Source organism: Bombina bombina, chromosome 1 (genome assembly GCF_027579735.1).
Source record: "Bombina bombina isolate aBomBom1 chromosome 1, aBomBom1.pri, whole genome shotgun sequence".
Lineage (NCBI taxonomy): Eukaryota > Metazoa > Chordata > Amphibia > Anura > Bombinatoridae > Bombina > Bombina bombina.
The window spans coordinates 595,822,226-595,839,440 of NC_069499.1; the positions used below are offsets into that span (position 1 = coordinate 595,822,226).

Below are 17,215 nucleotides of genomic sequence, written 5' to 3' on the forward strand. Positions count from 1 at the left end.
TACTAAATATTGGGCCTCAGAAAGGAACAATAACATACTGCCTACAGAGGCTGTAGTGTGATGTAACAGCATGCCATGTTAGAGCTGGCAATCTATTGTAAAATATCTTCCTCAAAGAGTAATAATAAGTGGCAAATGGACGCATCAACCAATGCTTCTCACAGATAGAAGATTACTACGTACACTGGGAGGCCTAAGCTTATTGAGGGAAGACTTCAAGGTTGTGGGTGTTTTGTGGGAGGTATCATAACTGGCAGGGGTGTAGTTGAGGGCATTCGGTGGAGATGGGAGGAACACAGTCAGGATTGGGAGGAGGGAGGGTGTAATTTGGCAGTTCCTGGTTTAAGCTTGGAAAGCTGGATTCTTTCTAGAGAGGGGCAGAGTTCCTTAATCATGACAGTCCTGCAATATGTTGGACAGCTGGGAGCTATGATATTTGCCAAAACAGCACTTATTATGGTCCTATTAATGCAAGAAAATGGCTATAAAATATAACGTGATAAAATACATTAGAATAAAAATCAGATAATCTGCAGAAAACCTAATCATTTGGGTGATTCAAAAGCATCCAATCACAATTGAGACATTTGCTCAACTAACAAATACAAAAGGGATAATTAATGGTACACAATATGTAAGTATCCCATTAAATAATATTGTGTAGTTTTGGAGCCTTCCCGTTTTTTTATTAGTTGATCTGACTATACATTTCTCTCATTTCAATGATGATGAATGAACTTCCCTACTTTTATAATGGGTATGTCATGTCATTAAATGTCTAGTGATAAAGTAGTTAACCAAAACCATTTATCATTGGTTATAGTAAATGATGGTCCCCTTTAGTGTCTATAAAATTTGAGACATAACTAATTGCATATAGTCAATATGCTCTTTTTAAAACCCATTTTTCAAATCTTAACTCAATGCAGAAGGTTAAATGTATCCCACCACTACTAAGTGATTCCTTCCTCTACTGCCACCTCAACTGCATGACCAAACAGGGGATACTTCAAGGAGCCCTAAAACAAGAACCCTAGAGCTTCACTAACAAAAGTAGGTTCCAACATCATCCCAGCAATGTCACAATTATTTATTCTGTCTTCAGTGAAGCCCTCATTTCTTAGCTTCTCTCAAAGCAATGTCTCTTATTGTGATGGACCCACTTGATCCCAAGCTTTAAGCACTTGTGTTAATAGTATTTAACTTGCAAGTTATCATTATCAGCATGCAATGATGCTCATGGAAACTACAAAAACATTAAAGTGTTTTACAACTAAAAAATTCAGTTTTAATATGCTAAAAATAGATTTTTTTTGGTTTTATGCTTGTGGGTAGTGTCATTGTTCATCAAGAGATGTGGGAGTTGTCCATCAGCTGTGGGAGTTATTTCAGCCAGTGTGCAATCTGTCTCTAGGCAAGTTAGTTTCAAAATAAATAGTTTGAATATTTTCAATATGCAAATGGAAGGTGAAAACCAATAATCTGCACGCAATTTCTGTAGAGAAACTGAACAGCTTTTGGCTTGTCATACGCTGTTATAAATGGATTCACGGTTTTGGCTTCCACTACTAGAAATACCCTGTAAGACTAGTTTTACCAAACTTGAAACATTTTTAAAACATGTAAAACACACACATGTTCAATAAAATCATAAATATTAACAATTATTCGGAAATTTTATATATAAAAGGAACCTATAAAAAAAGAATAAAAAATGTGAAATCCTGAACTAAAATATTTCAAATTAATGTAGAATTCATAATCATTTAAATAAGATAAAAATCTGTAAGTGAATTTGCTTTGCAAAGTGTCTGTTGCAGCTGTGTTGATCACAGATGAAGGCAGCATGTGCAAAATAAGTTATACACCATCATGTTAGACTTGTTAAGCAACATACTGTGGGGCACTCATTTTCTTGCTAGAAAATGGGTTAGGCTTAACACAGAATTACACTTTTGCGTGCAAACCTAATGAATACCTGAAGCTGATAACACTTTACACCAGCCTAAAAGTTTAAAGGACAATTATAGTGGGAAGTTACATGCTTTAAATTATCAGAGCATGCAATTTTAGCTCGAATTACCATGAAACTGAAGATGCAGAGAACTGCTGGTGACCCAAGGTTTGCTAACACTAAAATCACATGCTTTTTAATGCTTAGCAGCATTATTTTTACACCAGCATTGTAAACTCAGCTATAGATTTTTGTGAGAACCTTAAGTAATTAATCAGCCAGGGTTATCTTAACCCCAATTAGTTTATCATTTGTTAATCAGTGTTCCCACAAAACTGTAAAAGTAAGATTTATTTTCCCTATTCTCATTAAGCAGAAGTAAACACACAGGGGAAGAATCTGTCTCTTTGCAGGTAAGTAGAATGAAACAAGATATGTTTCTTCCCAAGTAAGTACACGGAAGAAGGATCTGTCTCTTGACAGGTAAATACACAGAAGCAGACTAAGGACTACAGCTAACTAAAAAGAGGAGCAGGTTTGAAGGAACACTCCCTGCTGGACCAGGTGATAGTGGCAAGATCTTGGATTAGTATTTGGCAGGAAGTACAATGGATTTCAGAAGCACAACTGGGCTAGGGTGAAAACCCACGCCTGGGATGGACAGGACCAACACTAAAGTAAACAGGAACATCTAACAATAGTTATCAAGATTACAGCTGGGCTGGACAAAGAACCCTCCGTTGGGATATGATATACACCATTTCTGGGATAGACAGGATCCATGCTAGAGCACTTGAGTGCATATAAACTTGCAGAATACTAGACAGGATACACAATATATAGCAGGATTAAAGATGGCCTGGACAGGAACCAGACTGGAGTACAAGGATAACATAGTAACATAGTAGATGAGGTTGAATAAAGACCAAAGTCCATTGAGTTCAACCTATACAAATCTAAAATATATACAAAAAGCTCCAGTTAAGCTTAAATAATCCCACTAAAAGGTGACCCATTTAAAACTAGCAATCGTATCCATGAATTTTGTTTATAGACAGAAATGTATACAATTTAAGATGCTGGTATGGTCCAGACAAGGAGTAAAATCACAAATGCCAGATCACTGAATATAAATAGAATGTTATATCAGACCTGATTGCAGACATTAAAGACTTAAGCCAAAGACTTAGAAATACTAGGAAACACATAGGCTGGAAAAGGCAAATGCCACTAGTGGCTCAGGAGAAAGGAACTGACCTAAGAGCCAGGAGATCCAGCATTATTGTCTGTTTCACTTACAGTGATCAGCTATTACTATACCAAAATAGAGACACTATTAGAAATGTGATGTTGCTAGATTTTATCACAGCAGCTCTATTAGAAAGAGCGGCATATGAACTAGCTTATCTTTATATATGAACAATTAAATACTGCAATGCAAAAGAAGTGCTTAAAAATAAATATTTTAAAACTGCCAATTTCTTAGCAGAATATGCAGGTTTTTGTTACTTTAGAGCAGTTCAAAATAACCAACTCTATCTGATGCTTATATTTTACAACCATAAAGTCTCCCACATGAGAACTGCCCATGATGAGTTTAGTTATGAAATGTTAACTTGCTAAGACTCTACTCTTCCAGCGAAACATGCTGCCTGCTGTGATGCTCTGCCTGACAATTGCTGGTTTCCTGCATATAGATTGTATGAATTCCCAGAAGGTGTATCTGCTCACCACAAAATCTGTGTGGGTTAGGATTGTGTTACTGCTTTCTGAATATCAATACAAACACATACACAAACGCGCTATCCATTAGACTAAAGGTAGGATAGACAATGTTTAAAAAATAAACACATATGCCCAGAATAGTGAATATACTTAATAGTATTATGGTATGGAAAGCAAAAAGACACATGAGATGTGCTATGGTCGGAAATTCTGCCCTAACTAAACTGCACTGCAATACAAGCAGCTATGAAGTGAACATCTGCACACTTGGGCCTCTATTTATCAAGCCGTCAACCGCAAATACGCTGGAATTCCGCAGCGTAATTGTGGAGAGCTTGATTTGCCTTATTTATCAAAGGCTACAGACCGGCAAAAGTAGAATTATGTGACGTAACATACGATCCGCCGGTCTCAGTCCGACACAGATCGATGCTTACGTTACTACAGATGTTCAGAATGCAAATTTGGCACTATCTTACTATATTTGCCATTTATCAAATACCTACCAGGTACGCTTGGCACTATTCCACCCCAGCGTACCTGGTTTTTAATCCGCCGCCCTGGAGGCGGCGGATGCCATAGGAATCAATGGGAGTCTGAAAGCAGCGAAAGCTCATGTTCGCTGCTGCCCGATATCCCATTGATTCCTATGGGAGAATAAAAGTTTCGTTTACACCTAACACCCTAACATGTACCCCAAGTCTAAACACCCCTAATCTGCCGCCCCCTACACCGCCGCCACCTACATAAAGTTATTAACCCCTATCCTGCCGCTCCCAGAGCCCACCGCAACTGAATAAATGTATTAACCCCTAAACCGCAAGCCCACCACATCGCCATAAACTAAATTAACCTATTAATCCCTAAACCTAACAACCCGTTAACTTTATATTAAATATGAATTCATTCCTATCTTATAATAAATTTAAACAGCTTTAAAATTAAATTAAACTATATTAAACTAATAATTAACCTATTCTAACTATTATAATAAAATTACATTAAACTATATTAAACTATTAATTAAGCTACCCTAACTATTATAATAAAATTACATTAAACTATATTAAATTAATAATTAATCTAACTTAACTTTTATACTAAAATAACATAAACTACAAATTAAAATAAATATATTATATATTTAAACACCTAACCCTACTCAAATAATTTAAATCTACACTAAAAAATGACTAAGTTACAAATAACTAACGGCTAGATTACGAGTTGTGCGTTAGGTTTAAAAAGCAGCGTTAAGAGGTCCTAACGCTGCTTTTTAACGCCCGCTGGTAAGGTACAGGCTCACCGCTCACTTTTTTGGCCAGACTTGGAAATACCGCAAATCCACTTACATAAATTGTGTATCCTCTTTTTTCAATGGGACTTGCATAGCGCTGGTATTACGAGTCTGACAAAAAGTGAGCGGTACACCCTCTCCTGTCAAGACTGGTACCGCATTTTAAAGTCAGTAGTTAAGAGTTTTACACTACAACGCCGTAGCATAAAACTCTTAACTAAAGTGCTAAAAAGTACACTAACACCCATAAACTATCTATTAACCCCTAAACCGAGGCCCTCCCGCATCACAAACACTAAAATAAAAATTTTAACCCCTAATCTGCCAAACCGTACATCGCCGCCACTGTAATAAACATAATAACCTCAAACCGCCGCACTCCCGCCTCGCAAACATTAGTTAAATATTATTAACCCCTAATCTGCCGTCCCTAAAATCGCTGACACCTACCTACATTTATTAACCCCTAATCTGCCGCCCCAACGTCGCTGCCACTATACTAAAGTTATTAACCCCTAAATCTAAGTCTAACCCTAACACCCCCTAACTTAAATATAATTAAAATAAATCATAATAAAAATTCCTATCATTAACTAAATCATTCCTATTTAAAACTAAATACTTACCTATAAAATAAACTCTAACCTAGCTACAATATAACTAATAGTTACATTGTAGCTAGCTTAGGGTTTATTTTTATGCCAGACGGCATCTTCTATCTTCATCCATCCAGCGCGGAGCGGATCCATCTTCAAGACATCCGATGCGGAGCATCCTCTTCATCCGATGGCTAAGACTGAATGAAGGTTCCTTTAAATGACGTCATCCAAGATGGTGTCCCTTCAATTCCGATTGGCTGATAGAATTCTATCAGCCAATCAGAATTAAGGTAGAAAAAGTCCTATTGGCTGATGCAATCTGCCAATAGGATTGAGCTTGCATTCTATTGGCTGATTGGAACAGCCAATAGAATGCCAGCTCAAACCTATTGGCTGATTGCATCAGCCAATAGGATTGAACTTCAATCCTATTGGCTGATTGGATCAGCCAATAGGATTTTTGCTACCTTAATTCCGATTGGCTGATAGAATTCTATCAGCCAATCGGAATTGAAGGGACGCCATCTTGGATGACATCATTTAAAGGAACCTTCATTCAGTCTTAGCCGTCGGATGAAGAGGATGCTCTGCAACGGATGTCTTGAAGATGGACCCACTCCGCGCCAGATGGATGAAGATAGAAGATACCGTCTGGATGAAGACTTCTGCCCGTCTGGAGGACCACTTCGCCCGACTTGGATGAAGACTTTTCCCAGCTTCGTTGAGGACTTCGGCCCCGGTTGGATGAAGACTTCTCCCGGTAAGGTGATCTTCAGGGGGTTAGTGCTAGGTTTATTTAAAGGGGGTATTGGGTGGGTTTTAGAGTAGGGTTGGTTGTGTGGTTGGTGGGTTTTAATGTTGGGGGGGATTAGTAATTTTTTTTACAGGTAAAAGAGCTGATTACTTTGGGGCAATGCCGTAGCATAAAACTCTTAACTAAAGTGCTAAAAAGTACACTAACACCCATAAACTACCTATTAACCCCTAAACCGAGGCCCTCCCACATCGCAAACACTAAAATAAATATTTTAACCCCTAATCTGCCGAACCGGACATCGCCGCCACTATAATAAATGTATTAACCCCTAAACTACCGCACTCCCGCATCGCAAACACTATTTAAATATTATTAACCCCTAATCTGCCGTTCCTAACATCGCCGGCACCTACTTACATTTATTAACCCCTAATCTGCCGCCCCTAATGTCGCCGCCAATATAATAAAGTTATTAACCCTTATTAACCCCTAAACCTAAGTCTAACCCTAACCCCACCTAACAAATATAATTTAAATAAATCTAAATAAAATTTCTACAATTAACTAAATTATTCCTATTTAAAACTAAATACTTACCTATAAAATAAACCCTAAGATAGCTACAATATAACTATATACGGTTAATAACTAGTTACAATGAATACTTGCCTGTAAAATAAAAATAAAACCTAGGATAGCTACAATGTAACTATTAGTTATATTGTAGCTATCTTAGGGTTTATTTTACAGGTAAGTATTTAGATTTAAATAGGAATTATTTAGTTAATGATAGTAATTTTATTTTGATGTATTTAAATTATATTTAAGTTAGGGGGTGTTAGGGTTAGACTTATGTTTAGGGGTAAATAACTTTATTATAGTGGTGGCAATGTTGGGGGCGGCAGATTAGGGGTTAATAAATATAATGTAGGTGTCGGCGATGTTGGGTGCAGCAGATTAGGGGTTCATAAGTATAATGTAGGTGGCGGCGGTGTCCGGAGCGGCAGATTAGGGGTTAATAATATAATGTAGGTGTCGGCGATGTTGGGGCGGCAGATTAGCGGTTAATAAGTGTAAGATTAGGGGTGTTTAGACTCGGGGTTCATGTTAGGGTGTTAGGTGTAGACATAACTTTTATTTCCCCATAGGAATCAATGGGGCTGCGTTAGGAGCTGAACGCTGCTTTTTTGCAGGTGTTAGGTTTTTTTTCAGCCGGCTCTCCCCCATTGATTCCTATGGGGAAATCGTGCACAAGCACGTTTAGCCAGCTCACCGCTAACGTAAGCAGCGCTGATATTTAGGTGAGATGTGGAGCAAAATTTTGCTCTTTGCTCACTTTTTTGCGGTTAACGCCGGGTTTCTAAAAACCCATAATACCAGCACTGTCAGTAAGTGAGCGGTGAACATAAACTGCTTGTTAGTACCACACAGCTTCTAACGCAAAACTTGTAATCTAGGTGTAAATTACAAAAAATAAAAAAATAAATTATCAAAGCTTTAAACTAATTACACCTAATCTAAGGGCCCTATGAAAATAACCCCCCCCCCCCAAATAAAAAAAACCCTAACCTACAATAAACTACAAATAGCCCTTAAAAGGACCTTTTGCGGGGCATTGTCCCAAAGAAATCAGCTCTTTTACCTGTAAAAAAAAATACAAACAACCCCCCAATAGTAAAACCCACCACTCACACAACCAACCCTCCAAATAAAAAGCTAACTAAAAAAATCTAAGCTCCCCATTGCCCTGAAAAGGGCATTCGGATGGGCATTGCCCTTAAAAGGGAATTTAGCTCTTTTGCAGGCCCAAGTCCTAATCTAAAACTAAAACCCACCCAATACACCCTTAAAAAAATCCTAACACTAACCCCATGAAGATTCACTTACCGGGAGACGTCTTCATCCAAGCGGCAAGATGTCCTCAACGAAGCCAGCAGAAGTGGTTCTCCAAATGGGCAGAAGTGGTCCTCCAGACGGGCAGAAGTCTTCATCCAGACGGCATCTTCTATCTTCATCCTTCCGGCGCGGAGCGGGTCCATCTTCAAGACATCCGACGTGGAGCATCCTCGTCCAACGACGTCTTCTTGCTGAATGAATATCACTTTAAGTGACGTCATCAAAGATGGCGTCCCTTCGATTCCGATTGGCTGATAGAATTCTATCAGCCAATCAGAATTAAGGTAGAAAAAATCCTATTGGCTGATGCAATCTGGATGAAGACTTATGCCTGTCTGGTGGGCCACTTCTGCCCGTTTGGAGAACCACTTCTGCCGGCTTCGTTGAGGACATCTTGCCGCTTGGATGAAGACTTCAACAGGTAAGTGAATCTTCATGGGGTTAGTGTTAGTTTTTTTTCTTTTCTTTTTTTTTTTTTTTTTAAAGTAAAAATTTGTTTATTTACATTATGTCATTAACATTATTTCATGACAAGATAGGATTTAAAATAAAAAAAAAAATCCTTTTCCTTCCAAATATCACGGTAAGTTGTCTAGGGCTACAGATGGATAATTTTTTTAGGAAGTGCCATATGTCAACTTCTGATGAAACTGGATTTGACTTTCCTAATGATGGTGCAGACTGTACAATTGCTTTAGCTTCATCTTCACTGCAACAAAAAGGGCTCTCACTCACCAATACATTTTTACACTCTATATCACCTTGGTCTGACTTTTTATGAACCATAGCTTTCCATAATTCATGAGTGCTTTTGATTATTTCAACAGCAAACTTTTGGTCTTTAAATTCTCCATTAAATCCAAACTTGTTTTCTGGTTTCCCATCAGGAACTTTATAGGACTTCAGCCATTCTGTAGTAGCCTCAAGATAACCAGGTTTGTATTTTCTCACATCTTCAAGATCATTGAACTTTTCTGCCTCTGGATCAAGAGTATTTATTGCAATGATCTTCCAGTCCATTTCTCCTTCGTCTATAAGAGCCAAAACGCCAAGTGCTTTCACCCGAATAATGTCTCCTCTGGCGCATACCTTTGAACCAATTTCGCAGACATCAATTGGATCATTATCACCACAGTAGTTTGTATCTCTATCTTTGTGCTTGGGGTCTTCCCAGGTCTGTGGAAGTGCTCCGTAGTTCCATATGTATCCTTTGTGAGGGAAGATATTTGAAACATATCGAAGTTTTCCTTTCTTTATATCTTGTTTAATCGGATTTAAAGGCTCCTTTGTTGCAATCTCCATTTTAGCATTTGTCCAACGAGGTACTTCAACCACCATATTGAACACATTCTTGTCCCAATTAGTCTTTGATTTCTTTGCAGGCACATCAGTGTCCTCTTCAGCTTCTGCGTATAGAGAGATGTCATGAAATGGTGAAATGAATTTACCTTCTGCATTCTTGAAATATAGCCGATACTCTGCAGTGTTGGGCTGCCCCCTTTCCTCTATGCTGTATCGCGGCATGGTTATCTTGCGACTAAACCCTGCAACCTTTCCACAGTCGCGCGTCAAAGCAGCACGGAGGAGTCCGAGCGAGCCGTAACGCCATAGCATGTTCATGTTTTATCCCCTCCTCTGTAAAGCAGGCGCGCTTCCTGTCTCAGCTCCAGGCTAAGCCTAGTGTTAGTTTTTTTAAGGGTGTATTGGGTCTGTTTATTTTTTAGGTTAGGGATTTGGGCTTGCAAAAGAGCTAACTGCCCTTTTAAGGGCAATGCCCATCCAAATGCCCTTTTCAGGGCAATGGGGAGCTTATGTTTTCTTAGTTATTTGGGGGGTTGGTTGTGTGGGTGGTGGGTTTTACTGTTGGGGGGGTTGTTTGTATTTTTTTTTTTCCAGGTAAAAGAGCTGATTTCTTTGGGGCAATGCCCCACAAAAGGCCCTTTTAAGGGCTATTGATAGTTTAGTTTAGGCTAGGGTTTTTTTATTTTTTGGGGGGCTTTTTTATTTTGATAGGGCTATTAGATTAGGTGTAATTAGTTTAAATATCTGTAATTTGTTTTTATTTTCTGTAATTTAGTGCTTGTTTTTTTGTACTTTAGCTAATTTAATTTATTTTAATTTATTTAATTGTTGTTAATTTATTTAATTGTAGTGTAGTGTTAGGTGTTATTGTAACTTAGGTTAGGTTTTATTTTACAGGTAAGTTTGTATTTATTTTAGCTAGGTAGTTAGTAAATAGTTAATAACTATTTAGTAACTATTCTACCTAGTTAAAGTAAATACAAAGTTGCCTGTAAAATAAAAATAAACCCTAAGCTAGCTACAATGTAACTATTAGTTATATTGTAGCTATCTTAGGGTTTATTTTACAGGCACGTATTTTGTTTTAAATAGGAATAATTTAGGTAATGATAGTAATTGTATTTAGATTTATTTAAATTATATTTAAGTTAGGGGGTGTTAGGGTTAGACTTAGGTTTAGGGGTTAATAAATTTAGTTACAGTGGCGGCAACGTTGGGGGCGGCAGATTAGGGGTTAATAAATGTAATGTAGGTGGCGGCAGTGTAGGGGGCAGCAGATTAGGGGTTAATGCCATAATGTAGGTGGCGGCGGGGTCCGTAAGCGGCGGTTTAGGGGTAAAACAGTATAGTATAGTGGCGGTTTTTAGTGACAGTATACCAATAAAGCTGGGAAAAAGCTGAAGAGCAGCAAGATCGATGACTGTTAGTTAACAACAGTCCGCTGCTCATCGCCCCGTACTTGGTGCATAGCTTTTTGACTGCTTTTTTTGGTAACTTTGGAGAGCGTATTCAGCGGCAGCGATGTTAGATGATCTTAGGCGAGCATATTGGTGCCGTTGAATGCAAGTAAGTTGACGGCTTGATAAATAGGCCCCTTGGACTGCAAAATTCCAGTAGAACACATTCAAATGTGTCTGAAAGTGACAAGAGATTATTAGTACCAAAGCCACTTGCAACATAAGTTATAGGCACCAAATACACTCCAACTATTTACAATTTAAAAAAAATCTAAACCAGGAAAAAGGGAACAGGGGGTCATATAACCACTTGTTTCAGGCTTTTAAAGAGCCATCTTAATTAGCACTACTAGGCTGAACTAAGGTCATATTTCATATTCCATATTTTCAATTGCATAATCCTTAGTAACAATCACCTAGATTACGAGTTTTGCGTTATGGCTTTTAAAGCGGAAAAAATGGCAATTTCAGCGTAAAAGCAGTAACGCAGCTATTGCGAGTCATGTTGGTATAGCTATACCACAAGCATTTTAGCCTGTAACGCAGCGTCCATTTCGCACTCAAAAAAAATACGTTTATGCGTGGGATTTTCATAGCACCGGTATTACAGGTTGTGCGGTGAGGCTAAAATGCTTGCGTTACAGCCTATACCAACACGATCCATACCACCATCTGAGACCAGTAGTTATGAGTTTTGTGTTTCACAAAACTCATAACTAAAGTGTTACAAAGTACACTAACACCCATAAACTACCTATAACCCCAAAACCACCGCCCTCCTGCATCGCAAATACTATATTAAACTTATTAAACCCTAATCTGCCGCCCACCCACATTGCGACTATTAAATAAATGTAATAACCCCTATTCTGCCGCTCCCCGACATCACCGCCACTATAATAAAGCTATTAACCAGTATACCGCCGCTCCCCAACATCGCCGACACTATAATAAAGCTATTAACCCCTATTCCGCTGCTCCTCGGCATCGCCGACACTATAATAAAGTTAGTAACCCCTAAACCTCCGGCCTCCCACATCTCCACAACTAAATAAACCTATTAACCCCTAAGCCTCCGGCCTCCCACATCTCTGCTACTAAATAAACCTAATAACCCCTAAACCACCGGCCCCCCACATCGCAAAACACTAAATTAAACTATTAACCCCTAAACCTTACCCCCCCCGAAATTTAAATTAAAATTACAATATAACTATATTTAAAAAAATTAAAACTTACCTGCAAAATAAAAATAAACCTAACATTAAACTATAAATTAACCTAACCTTACTATTCTTATAAAATTAATAATACTACCAATTAAAAAATCTAAATTACATATTTAAAAAAAACTAACACTATGAAAAAAAAATAATCTAAAATTACAAAAAATAATAAACACTAAAATTATGAAAAATAAAAAACACTAAGCATACAAAAATAAAGAACAAAATTATAAAAAAATAAAATCAGTTACACCTAATCTAATAGCCCTATAAAAAAAAGGTTTATTTTTATTTTACTGGTACATTTTTATTTATTTTAATAGTTATATTGTAATTTTAATTTAAAATTAGGAGGGGTTTTAGGTTTAGGGGTTAAAAGTTTAATTTAGTGTTTAGCAATGTGGGGAGCCGGAGGTTTAGGGGTTAATAGGTTTATTTAGTTGCAGAGATGTGGGAGGCCAGAGGTTTAGGGGTTAATAGGTTTATTTAGCTGCGGAGATGTGGGAGGCCGGAGGTTTAGGGGTTAATAACTTTATTATAGTGGCGGCGATGTTGGGGAGCGGGGGGATAGGGGTTAATAGCTTTATTATAGTGGCGGTGATGTCGGGGAGCTGCGGAATAGTGGTTAATAACTTTTATTAGTGGCAGCGATGTTGAGACCGGCAGATTAGGCGTTAATAAATTTATTTAGGTGGTGGAGATGTCGGCGCGGCAGAATAGGGGTGTGTTGACTAGGGGTTTATGTCAGGGTGTTAGGTTTAAACTTAACTTTTTTTCCCCATAGACATCAATGGAGTTGCGTTACAGAGATTTTTCATTCCGCACTTCAGGTGTTAGTTTATTTTCTAACACTCTGTCCCCATTGATGTCTATGGGGGAAAGCGTGCACAAGCACGTCAAAGCAGCCCTTGGATTTTGTGCGGTATGGAGCTTAACGCCACCATATCACACGCACAAGGAGGCTTTTCAGTAACTCGTAATGGCAGCGCTATGGAGGGTGAAATAATGCAACTTTTTGGCGTTAGTTTCACACCCTGTTTAGCGCAAAACTTGTAATCTAGGTGAATGCCTTTAAATGGAAAATCAAGCATGTTTTTAAAGCTGAATGTGCTACTGTTTCCTTCATCAATATTGTCCGCGTACAATTGTATCATCTAGTGGCATAAACTATACCATGATAAAATACGCCCCCCTTACAGTAAATGTACATGTCTCCTGCTACTGCTCTAGGAATTCCAAGCTAGAATCACAATATGGAGATATGTAATGAAGCTGATCTTTTAAGGTACAATTTGCTAATTTGTCTAAAGAAGACATCAAATACCTAAATCATTCACTGTGTTATTGATATGCATAGTGCAATTTAACAGTGGTCCTCTTCATATCAACATTTTCTTGCAGATTGCTCTTGTGCTTACTTTTCAGATTGCATCTCTTATACCACACTGATTATAAATCAGGCAGAGGATTAAAACTCCAAACCACTGGGATTTCTGAGCATGTACTGCAGGGAAATGGAACAATTTCATAGATAAATTCATGGATAAAGAGGATTAGCTAGAAGGAATGCGGAATCTGCGGAATCTGTTGGCGCTCTACAAATACCTGATAATAATAATAATGATAATAAGGAGCAGGGCACAATATCTCAGAAGCCATCATGTGTCCTAAGAAAAATGATATATTAGGCAAGTGCAAAAACAAAAACAATTGTTGTTTATCTAAGATTAGTTCATGGTGTTTGGTAAAATATCTATTGTTTAACCGGAATTCATTAACTCCTAATGTTTTAAGGGCAGCAGAAGAGCAGCTGGACATCAGCCTACCCTTGAAGTTAAAATAGAAGCTAGTTCTAATGCTAAAAGGCAGCATTTTTAATGGGGTCTGGATTTTTAAGAAAAGTGATGTAAGTTACATTCTTATTCAACATTGTTGGATCACTGCTACACAGTGGCTTTGCCAGGGGGCTCTAGAATTCCTTAGGCTAGCCCCCCGAAATGCCCCCCAAATGGGACTCCCCCTGGTTTTTCAACCATCACCTGCCTGGGCCAAGCCCCAGCCAGGGTCCCACCCATGACACACCATAACTCACCTGCAACATTCCCTGTCCTGCTCCTACCATTGTGACTCTGCATACTACCTCCAAGAGGTAATGCATTCTCTGCAAGCTCAGACCATTTTATGGGTTGCAGTGTCAAAAACAAGATCAGCTATTTCATATACAAAAATAAACCCAAAAGAGCAATTTATCATACTATTTCTATTCTGCTGCTGGTATGAGAAATCAATGGAAGCACAATAAGGAAAAATCTATATTACAGTACACTGTCCTTTCAAGCACTATTTGCAGAAAGTTTACATAACAGCCTATAGTTGCATAATGGTTAATACCTTGATCTATGAACTGATTATTCGTATATTGAGTTCTCTAGCTCCTGATCCTTTAAGGAAGCTTTACTAAATAACTAACTTCTGGATTTTCCATTTCTACAAAGGGAGATGCCCTCTCTAGAAGTCCACATGAAGTAATATTGTGCACCATATGGTGTGTGAGACATTGACTTTTGGTTAAACTGATGGTACAATCATATCTCATCTCTTCTCTAGGTCAGCATGTTTCTCCCCAGCCTTTTAATCATTTTTATCTCCTTCTTGGACTTTATGGATTTAGTCAACAACTATCAAATTCTTGAATATCATCACAATAATAGCTGCTTGCTACAAATGTCCTCTGTACCATCTTCATCCTATACACTTGCAGTGACTCTCCAGTATCTGTCGCTCATATTAATTTCAATTGTGGTTACATACCTTCTTTAATGGGCTCTATGGCAATAATGTCTTCTGAATCAATATTGTACAAAATATCAGCAATAAGCATTAGTAAGAAGTTCCGATCAGCAATGAGCATTAGTAGTAAGTACTATCTGCAAAGAGCATTAGTAGTAAGTAGTATCAGCATTGAGAATTAGTAGTAAGTACTATCAGCAATGAGCATTGGTAGTAAGTACTATCAGCAACAAGCATTAGTAGTAAGTACTATCAGCATTGAGAATTAGTAAATACCACCTATCAGCAATGAGCATTAGTAGTAAGTACTATCAGCAACGAGCATTAGCAGGAAGTACTATCAGCAATGAGTATTAGTAGTAAGTACTATCAGCAATGAGCATTAGTAGTAAGTACCTATCAGCAATGAGCAATAGTAACAAGTACCTATCAGCAATGAGCATAAGTAGTAAGTACTATCAGCAATGAGCATTAGTAGTGAAAACTATTAGCAATGAGCATTAGTAGTAAGTACTATCAGCAACGAGCATTAGCAGTAAGTACTATCAGCAACGAGTATTAGTAGTAAGTACTATCACCAATGAGCATTAGTAAGAAGTACCTATCAGTAGTGATGTCGCGAACAGTTCGCCGGAGACCCTCCCAGCTCCTGGGCAGCAGCCATTTTAGATTCATTACGATCCTGCTTTCTTAGGCCTAGATTTGGAGTTCGGCGGTAGCCGTCAAAACCAGCGTTAGAGGCTCCTAACGCTGGTTTTGGCCGCCCGCTGGTATTTGGAGTCAGTGATTAAAGGGTCTAACGCTCACTTTTCAGCCGCGACTTTTCCATATCGCAGATCCCCCTACGCCATTTGCGTAGCCTATCTTTTCAATGGGATCTTTCTAACGCCGGTATTTAGAGTCGTTTCTGAAGTGAGCGTTAGAGCTCTAACGACAAGATTCCAGCCGCCTGAAAATAGCAGGAGTTAAGAGCTTTCTGGCTAACGCCGGTTCATAAAGCTCTTAACTACTGTACCCTAAAGTACACTAACACCCATAAACTACCTATGTACCCCTAAACCGAGGTCCCCCCACACCGCCGCCACTCGATTAAAATTTTTAACCCCTAATCTGCCGACCGCCACCTACGTTATACTTATGTACCCCTAATCTGCTGCCCCTAACCCCGCCGACCCCTGTATTACATTTATTAACCCCTAACCTGCCCCCCACAACGTCGCCGCCAGCTACTTAAAATAATTAACCCCTAATCTTCCGACCGCAAAGCGCCGCCACCTACGTTATCCCTATGTACCCCTAATCTGCTACCCCTAACACCGCCGACCCCTATATTATATTTATTAACCCCTAATCTGCCCCCCTCAACGTCGCCGACACCTGCCTACACTTATTAACCCCTAATCTGCCGAGCGGACCTGAGCGCTACTATAATAAAGTTATTAACCCCTAACCCGCCTCACTAACCCTATCATAAATAGTATTAACCCCTAATCTGCCCTCCCTAACATCGCCAACACCTAACTTCAATTATTAACCCCTAATCTGCCGACCGGAGCTCACCGCTATTCTAATAAATGGATTAACCCCTAAAGCTAAGTCTAACCCTAACACTAACACCCCCCTAAGTTAAATATAATTTAAATCTAACGAAATAAATTAACTCTTATTAAATAACTTATTCCTATTTAAAACTAAATACTTACCTGTAAAATAAATCCTAATATAGCTACAATATAAATTATAATTATATTATAGCTATTTTAGGATTAATATTTATTTTACAGGCAACTTTGTAATTATTTTAACCAGGTACAATAGCTATTAAATAGTTAAGAACTATTTAATAGTTACCTAGTTAAAATAATAACAAATTTACCTGTAAAAGAAATCCTAACCTAAGTTAAAATTAAACCTAACACTACCCTATCAATACATTAATTAAATAAACTACCTACAATTACCTACAATTAACCTAACACTACACTATCAATAAATTAAACACAATTGCTACAAATAAATACAATTAAATAAACTAGCTAAAGTACAAAAAATAAAAAAGAACTAAGTTACAAAAAATAATAAAATATTTACAAACATAAGAAAAATATTACAACAATTTTAAACTAATTACACCTACTCTAAGCCCCCTAATAAAATAACAAAGCCCCCCAAAATAAAAAATTCCCTACCCTATTCTAAATTAAAAAAGTTA

General features: G+C 38.1%; 1 protein-coding gene across 1 annotated transcript; it reads right to left on the minus strand.

Moving 5' to 3' along the window:
• Positions 1-8,691: 8,691 nt before the first annotated feature.
• LOC128638920 (inorganic pyrophosphatase-like) lies at positions 8,692-9,885 on the minus strand. Its single transcript, XM_053691048.1, has one exon. The coding sequence runs from the start codon at positions 9,846-9,848 to the stop codon at positions 8,754-8,756; it is 1,095 nt and encodes a 364-aa protein (XP_053547023.1). The 5' UTR covers positions 9,849-9,885; the 3' UTR covers positions 8,692-8,753.
• Between the last annotated feature and the right edge of the window lie 7,330 nt (positions 9,886-17,215).